This window comes from Rhopalosiphum padi, chromosome 2 (assembly GCF_020882245.1).
Source record: "Rhopalosiphum padi isolate XX-2018 chromosome 2, ASM2088224v1, whole genome shotgun sequence".
In the NCBI taxonomy this organism is placed as follows: Eukaryota; Metazoa; Arthropoda; class Insecta; order Hemiptera; family Aphididae; genus Rhopalosiphum; species Rhopalosiphum padi.
Window position 1 is genome coordinate 803915 of NC_083598.1, and position 9336 is coordinate 813250.

Sequence of the window (9336 nt, forward strand, 5' to 3'; positions counted from 1 at the left end):
TTGATATAGAATATTGATATAAAATATTACAACTTTAAAATGTTCATTACTCACTTTAAAATGGTAATACCAATAAAATCATATGACATGTCATAGATAATATTTTTACCTTAAAGTTTGATAATAAGTAAGTTAACTCAAATATTAAAGCTAACAACATAAAATGTGTTCTGTTACAGTGTAACACCGTCGGGGGAGGAGTTTAATCTTAAACTCTCCATAAGTAAAACATGTATAATGATTTTTTTTATGGAATATAACATTTACATTTGGAATAATAATTTTTTATATAGGTATAGGTATAGGTTAGTATTAAGTTAAATACATAAATGATAACCCCTCTCCCTCATAAACGAATTCTGCGTATTCCACTGTTCTACTGAATGCAAATTTGTTATGATATACGTTTATAAGACAGAGACAACACATTTGGGGATAACGTGCTCTTATTGCTAGTTTCTACTGTATGATTCGGCATAAATTAAATACTGAACATGTCCACGTTCAATGAATTCCGTCATATTGGACGATATTTTCAATTTACACATACTATACAATACGTATATATTTAATTTTTGATATCGATTAATTATTGTATTTTATTTAAATCATTTGTTAAATTTAAAAATGTAATGCGTATGTTTAATTTTGGTTTTATTTATTGAAAAAATATCACGGTTTATTTAAAATCATAGTTTGAAATCAATTTATTTGAAGTGTCTTCGTCTAATTTTTAATTATTTATAAGCTTTTAGGCTCTGTACAAATTAAAATCAATTAAGTATGAATAAATTACAAATTCGTGTGATATACGATACAAAATACAACTACTATTAAACTTGTATGAATATGTGTTATTTGGGAACTCGATTTATCTTGATATTGCTCGTCCACAAATGTTGAAGATTCTTTGGGATCAGAAATATCGTATGTGACTGCTGTGATTATCCTGGTTGTTGTAGGCATAGTGGTCGTTGTCGTTGTATTTGAATCATCGTCATAATCGGAAAGTGTTGTATTTGGTTCTAGGGATGACTGATTTGTAGTAGTAGTAGAGGGTATAATTGTGGTTGTTGTTGGAGCATCATAGTAAGTTACAGATGTATCTGTTTGTGATGTTTGTTTAGTTCTATCAGTAACTGTAGTGCTAGATGCTAATGGTTTATCTTTTGTAATATCCGTACCTTCGGTTTCTTCGATTGTAGCCGTGGAACGATTTGGGTTTAGTGTCGATTCTTTTGTGGTTGAAGATTGAGTAGTAGGATTATGAGTGCTGGGAAACTCTGAATATGGGTCGTTCGTGGATTCTGTTTCTTCAGTTATAGCCGTTGAAAGTTTTGGGTTTAAAGTTGATACTTTTGTGGTTGAATATTGAGTAACAGGAGTATCAGAGTTATCATGGGTATACTCAGTTTCTTCGGTATATTCAGTTTCTTCGGTATATTCAGTTTCTTCGGTATATTCTGTTTCTTCGGTATATTCTGTTGCTTCGGTATATTCTGTTTCTTCGGTATATTCTGTTTCTTCGGTATATTCTGTTTCTTCGGTATATTCAGTTCCTTTGGTTTTTTCTGTTTCTCCAGTTATAGTCGTCGAAGGATTTGGACTCGATGTAAATTTCTCTGTGGTTGAAGATTGATAAATAGGAGTTTCAGAGCTAGGTTTATCCGGGGTTTCTTCAGTTTCCATGGTTTCTTTGGTATACTCAGTTTCTTCGGTATACTCAGTTTCTTCGGTATATTCTGTTTCTCTAGTTATAGTCGTCGAAGGATTTGGACTCGATGTAAATTTCTCTGTGGTTGAAGATTGATAAATAGGAGTTTCAGAGCTAGGTTTATCCGGGGTTTCTTCAGTTTCCATGGTTTCTTTGGTATACTCAGTTTCTTCGGTATATTCTGTTACTTCGGTATACTCAGTTGTTTCTTCGGTATATTCAGTTCCTTTGGTTTTATCTGTTTCTCCAGTTATAGCCGTCGAAAGATTTGGACTCGTAGTAAATTTCTCTGTGGTTGAAGATTGAGAAATAGGAGGTTCAGAGCTAGGTTTATCCGGTGTTTCTTCAGTTTCTATGATTTCTTCGGTTATTTCTGTTTCTCCATTAGGGGTTTCAGAGCTAGGTCTATCCCAGGTTTCTTCAGTGTCTTCGGTCTCTTTGGTATATTTGGTTACTTCAGTTTTTTCTGTTTCTCTAGTTATAGTCGTAGAAGGATTTGGACTCGAAGTAAATTTCTCTGTGGTTGAAGATTGAGAAATAGGAGGTTCAGAGCTAGGTCTATCTGGTGTTTCTTCAGTTTCTATGATTTCTTCGGTTATTTCTGTTTCTTCAGTAGGGGTTTCAGAGCTAGGTCTATCCCAGGTTTCTTCAGTGTCTTCGGTCTCTTTGGTATACTTGGTTACTTCAGTTTTTTCTGTTTCTCTAGCTATAGTCGTAGAAGGATTTGGACTCGAAGTAAATTTCTCTGTAGTTGAAGATTGAGAAATAGGAGGTTCAGAGCTAGGTCTATCTGGTGTTTCTTCAGTTTCTATGATTTCTTCGGTTATTTCTGTTTCTTTAGTAGGAGGTTCAGAGCTAGGTTTATCCGTTGTTTCTTCAGTTTCTATGGTTTCTTGGGTATATTCAATTTCTTTGGTTTTTTCTGTTTCTTCAGTAAGAGGTTCCGAACTAGGTTTATCCGAGGTTTCTTCGGCATCTTCGGTTTCTTGGTAACTTATTCCTCTAGCTAGAGACGTTAGAGGACTCGTGTTTGAAGTAGATATTTCTGTGGTCGACGATTCAATAGTAGTAGTAGTAGAATATGATTGTGTTGGGAATATTGAAGAAGTAGGATCGTCCGACTCTGTTACATCAGTCAAATAAGTTGGAGTTTCTTCAGTGTCTTCTGAGTACGGATCAGCAGACTGGGTGCTTTCTGTATCTTCTATTTCAGTGGGGTCCGTAATTATGGAAGTATATTCACCGTACATCATGATGCTCTTACTTATTTCTCGATTATAGCTACTTTTCACGGATGTTGGTTTCGAAGAAATTTGATTGTCTTCAGTGTTTGGTGAAGACATATTATTCGTATCGATTTCTGTTATTATTGAATTTGTATCAGACACCGAATTATAATTAACAACAGAATTGGCCGTATTTTTTTTTATTTTATTTGGAGAGATTGGGTTGATTATATTTTTAATCCAATTGTTGTACTTCAAAATGTTATTGAATAAATTAGGCTCATTGATTGAGTATATACCATATAGATGATTATTACAGATCAAAGGAGTTCCATTATCGGTTATCTAAAAAACAGGTACAATAAAAATAATTTATATACATTTAATACACTTAATAAATACATAATCAACCATCATAAATATTTATAGTATTTATACGCTATCATCTAGCATGTAAACTTGTCCTTAATTTAAAATTAAATAATAATAATGATATTTTTTGTATTAATATCTTATATATTACAATTACCATTGTTATTAATTTCTAACATTTTACACCATTTTAATCAAAATAATAATATATTTATGCCTAAAAGTTTGAACATGGAGTAGGCTTCTCAAGTGTCTACAATCAAACAATACTCCAACACATACTTCCTGATATAATAAATATATTCACCGATGAAAATTACGCAATACTTAATGCAATAAAATTAGTAAAGTAACTCCAAATAAATATTTTTTTGGTCATCAGAGACTCTCTTAGTGTTATAACAGTACTTAAAACCCGTTGCTAAAAAATGAGATCACTCAAATTACCCAATCCTCAGAAAACACCCGGAAAACTTTCGACTTTATGTGGGTACCTTTCCATATAGGAAATAAAAGAAACGAAATACCGATGAAGCAGCCTCGCTTGCTGCTAAAAATTTACCTAATTATACCATTGATAAAATATAATCATCCAATAATATTTTCACATAGGTCAAAAATAAAGTTTTCTTATTATAGCAATTGGTATTACCACTGGGATTCCATTCCATCTACAACAAATTGAAATCCATTAAAAGCTCAGTTAAACAATGTTATACATCCCTGAATCTTAGCCAACGTCAGGATATTACTATTACCCGTATAAGAATCGGCCACATTTTTGCTAAACACTTATTCCTAATTAGCACAGTCCTCCTATCTACATGTAATACATATCAAACTCGCATCACCATATAACACATTCTCGAAGGATCCCCTATCGATGGACCAACTCGCAGGTCTCTTAACCTGCACAATGCCAAAGAAATCCTCGACGAAGATCAACCCCTAAAAATCATCAAATTCATCACTAAATGTAACCTTATCAACAAGCTCTAATTTAATCAGAATATATTGTAAATTAAATTTTAATTCACTAATGAATTGTAAATAGTATCAAACCTTAGTTTTTTTTTTTTTAAGTTGGCTAATAACCTTAGCAGTTGAAGTTTGTAACCTTTTAATTAAATACAAAAATAATAATAATATATTTCTTGAACTAATTATGTCATTGTTACATAAAAATAATTTAAACTTATATTAAATTAATCTTTAAATTACAATTATTGGCAAAAAGAAAGTTTAAATTGATCATTTCAATTGATAAGATTAAAAGCCTTTAAAAATTTAAACAACTTAATGATCAATTTAAATATTAAATGTATAGAAAATTATTTATACACACATAATTTACTTTGTATTATATAATATAGGTGTATAGTTGAATTGGATAAAAATTAAACCATTAATCCAAATTCTAAATATTTTCAAGATAAATAATAGATATGATGAACATGATATTTTATAAAATATTTTGATTTCTCGTATACAAAAGCTTTAATAACATAATCAATTATATACATCATATAAACTCTATTTAACATAGGTAAAATATATAGAGTGTATTAAAGTGTAGGCAATGATTCATTCTTTTAAATTATTATTTTTTTTTTTTTTTCATAATCACGTCGCTGTTGTGTCTGTAATCGTTCAAAATAATTAATTATGTGTAATACTTATATGTTTATGTTGATTATCTATCATATAAATTATTTAAAATTAATTAATAAATTTGTCTATGATTACATTTCAAACTACAAAGACTTACGTTCTGTAATAACTTCCATATTTGTGAATGACAAATCGTATCTTCTAAGTACCATTCGCTCTTATCATATTTTTGTTTTAAAATATTAACCACGTTCCAATATTTGAGTGATGAATCATTAATGAACTGCTTTTGAAGGCTGACCACAAAGCATTCTGTGTTATTCGATAGATCTTCATTGGCTAATTGAATAGGTGTTACCATCATATTATTGGTAATAATTGATCGTTCCATCTATTGTATAAATAATAAAAAAAAATGTAAATTATAGCGCATAATAAGTACATGTGTTAAATTAATAAAAATAAAAGGTAGTAATCTTAAACTTTTTTACCTCAATTAATGCCACATCGTTGTATTTTGTTTCTACAACTTGTCTCGGTTTCAAAATGGTTTCATGAGTTTTATTATTTCGTATTGCAATTTCAATACTATTCAATGGAATGCTGTCTGTAGTACTAAAAATAAAAATTTAAGTCTATTAAATAATTTGTAAACATCATAAAATGAAGATTTAATTAATAAAATATCTACTTAATACAATACGCAGAGGTTATCACCCAATTCACATCGATCAATGTGCCTGGACATAATATTCTTCCATTTGAATGAATTCTTATAAACACCTAATATCCGAAAATATAAAAATAACATCATATTTCAATGCACGTGGATAATATCAAAATCGAAGTACTTACTATGTAAGGAAATTGATCGTTTTTCGCCTGTAAAGGTTGTGAACATTTTTTTTCATTTTGTAAAGAGTTTGTACTCGATTCTTAAAAATAACATTTATCATTTATTTTCAGAGTTATTGAAGAGTTAAATTATTATAATTTATTTAACATATTTATATTATAAATCATGAGATATATCAAGTAATTAAGTTTAGTTCTACAGGGAATATGTTATATTATATTCCTTGATGATTTTATTGTCAGGTTTATAATAAGTAATTATTTCCAGAAAGGTATCGAACTTATCTCATATAAATGTAATATAGGACATAGGTATACTAATCTATTGAAAATATTAAAATACTACCTACTTATAAAAATTATTTTAATTTAATAAATTATACTTGAATGTTCTACACATGTTTGTACATAACTGAAATGTTTATTAAATTATAAGCTATCTCTGATACTATATATTATATTTTTAAACGATAAAAAATGTTTTTTTTTTTTTAATAAATAAATACATTTTCTTGACAGTGTATTTAATTTTAAATACTAGACATAATTCCATTGATACTAGATATACAGTAAATTCCCGTTACAACAAAAAATCCCGTTATAACAAAAGTCATAGAAGTCCCCTGCCGAAAAGCAGGGCTTATAAAGAGCTTATTCGAATTTTCGTTACAACGAAATTTCCGTTATAACGAAAAAAAATTCTGTCCCCTGGAGTTCGTTGTAACGGATTTTACTGTAAATAAATAATTTTTATGTTATTGTCAAAATTGATACAAAGTAGCTGATAGATACCCATTCAATTGATTTAGTTGATAGAAATATAATCGAAAGTACTCTCTGTACAGAAAACAACTAAAAAATACAAATGGTTTGAACATCTTACGTATTGTTTAAAATATTATTTAAGTTAAATATCTAATAAAATGTTTGGTGGTGAATAAAATATCAAAGTAATTACGGCAGTATATTTTCAAGTATAATAAAACACGTTACTTACCTTTTAATATTAAGAAACCGAATAAAACAATTTTAATATATTTGAATTTGTCCATATTAGACAGAATAAAAAATTACTATACGTACATTATGGAATTTAAGTTTTAATTTACAGTAAAAGTGATTATTTAACACTAAGGTGTGTGAGTTGACACCTATTGGCAATTAATAGATTACAATTTTTCACATGTATAGTATCAATAAGATAACTCTACGAGCACTTCACTTTCTTGAATTATCATTAAACGTGAGTACATGTATCGGAACATGTTAAAACAATATAAGTTTTTTTATTTTGATTGAAGGTTGACTACGAAAAACAAGTAGGTACTTAAAATTATTCGATTGTTCTGATGATCATCACGTATGTAAGGATAATAATAAAATAACTACAGTGTACTAAAAACCTAGTAAGTATTACTAGGTAAGTATACAGTAGTCAGTAATCTATTTAATAGTAATTATATAATATATGTAATGATTTATTGATAAACAAAACAATAATAATTTGTCTACCTACCATGTAGATCTTACATACTAGTTTATAAATCGAAATATTTAATGGAATTGTAATGATCAATTAACTAGATTAGATTACATATAATATATTTAATATGGATAACGGTCACTAAAGAAATATAAAACGTTTGTTTAAAATAAAAATACAATACACATAGTATATGATATTATTAAAAAAAAAATTATCTCGTGTATCTTATATAGCTTAGCACACTACAAAAGAAAAAAAGAAACTAATAATGAGTAAAACAAAAAGATTCAAATAAATCACAATATATTGTGTAAAAATACATGGGTGTATAATTAAATAATTGTACAAGCATATGAGATATTTATAAATATAATAATATAATATTCATCCATTACACTTGGATGAAAAATGAAATAAGATAGTCATGATTCATGAATAATATAAACATTGATCATTTTATTTTCTATAATTTTTTAAATCAATTTTTGTAATTAAAAAATTATTAATGAATACAGTTTTAAATATTTGTAACATCTTATATTTTATGTAAACTATCTAATTATGACTGGAAGCAGAATAATTTTCTACGACTTTTTTACATAACACTATCTCGGATATTAATATGATATTAAAAAAGTTGGCAAGTGGGTACCGCTCTTCTGTACATTATAAGTTTCGAATAGGTCACATGGATATGTTAAATCTGAATTTAATAATAAATCATTATTATATACGATAAACGATTTTGAATGGAGACGGTTTATTAGCCGGCCATATCATTAAGTATAATTTTTGGATTCTGTGTGGAACAATGAATGCATTGATTTTACTATGATGTGATTTTTATGAATGATTACACGATAAGTTGTCGATAAAATATTTTGATTTTCAAAAATGAGTGAGATTTTGAATGTAAAACTGGATCTAGTTTTAAAATGTAATACATTATTCTTCATAAGTAATACATGAAATCATGAAATCTAAAAAATGTAAAAAGGCAATTATTTTTTCAGGCATTTTAAGTTACAATTTATACGAAATTACTAATTTAATCGATAAATAATGCTATGTTAATTTATTTATTATTTTTTATAATTTAAAATTATTCGTATAAACTATTAGTTTTAAGTATTTCATATGATTATGAGTTTTACTATACGCAATAACATTTTATTTTTGTATTATCTATTTATAGGTACTATGAAAGTACTTTTGCTGTTTTACGGTATTTACAGAAACATGTTATGAAATTTTAAGTTATCTAAGTTAATATAATTTAGTATAAATACATATTATTAAATATTAATAATATAATAAATGCAATATTTTTGGTCAAAATTATTCATCCTACCGTAATTCTAAAAGTAAAATAAATTACTTTAATATATCACAAAATGTACTTAGTGATAACTGATAAGGCTAACACTCTAACAGGTCTTCGCTCAGAATCGTTTTTCATATACAATAATATATTATTAAATTTAAATTTAACACACATATAATAGTGACCTATTCGATACCTAATGTATATTGTATAGTAGAGCGTTAACAACTACCTTTTTTTATTTTTTTTATCGGTTATTTTGAAAAATACTTTGAACTTTTAATTTCATTCTCTGAAACTAAATCCAATTTGTTATCGGAAATCACTCTCAAAGTTGAAAATCGATATATTTTTTCGACTTTTTATCGTGTATATATAGTCTGTAAAGAAACATACTTCAATACTTCACTGTAAAATCAATACATTCAACGCTCCGCTCAAAATCTAAAATATGGGTTGTAATAGGTGCTCACTATGCTTCTGAAAAAATAATTTAAAGATCTTTATGATGGATTAGATTTGTTTTTAAGCACGATAAAATATACAATTAATAAACCATTATCTAAAAACATTTTATTTTCAATACTACTATAACTTGATCAAAGTTATTCAAGGTATTATTAAAAGTAAGCAATCGACAATTCTCATAAAAATAAAAAAAATAAATTGTTTTATTATACACATAATAATTATAGTTACAAGTTTTTAATTATAATTTATTTACTTATTATTAGTCCACATAAAAGTA

General features: G+C 27.4%; 1 protein-coding gene across 1 annotated transcript; it reads right to left on the reverse strand.

The window, feature by feature from the left end:
* Window positions 1-641: 641 nt before the first annotated feature.
* Window positions 642-6944, reverse strand: LOC132920523 (mucin-2-like). The gene is made up of 6 exons (XM_060982981.1): window positions 6776-6944; window positions 5779-5858; window positions 5615-5706; window positions 5415-5538; window positions 5081-5314; window positions 642-3285 (listed from the first exon to the last, which is right to left on the reverse strand). The coding sequence occupies exons 1-6, from the start codon at window positions 6828-6830 to the stop codon at window positions 793-795; spliced, it is 3078 nt and encodes a 1025-aa protein (XP_060838964.1). The 5' UTR covers window positions 6831-6944; the 3' UTR covers window positions 642-792.
* Between the last annotated feature and the right edge of the window lie 2392 nt (window positions 6945-9336).

What these genes read in the sequence shown, in the direction of transcription:
- LOC132920523 (XM_060982981.1), bottom strand. Translation starts at nt 6,830, where the DNA reads ATGGACAAATTCAAATATATTAAAATTGTTTTATTCGGTTTCTTAATA. An exon ending in ACGATCAATTTCCTTACATA is followed by an intron (nt 5,707 to 5,778) that starts GTAAGTACTTCG and finishes TTCGGATATTAG; the next exon opens with GTGTTTATAAGAATTCATTC. An exon ending in ACGATGTGGCATTAATTGAG is followed by an intron (nt 5,315 to 5,414) that starts GTAAAAAAGTTT and finishes TTTATACAATAG; the next exon opens with ATGGAACGATCAATTATTAC.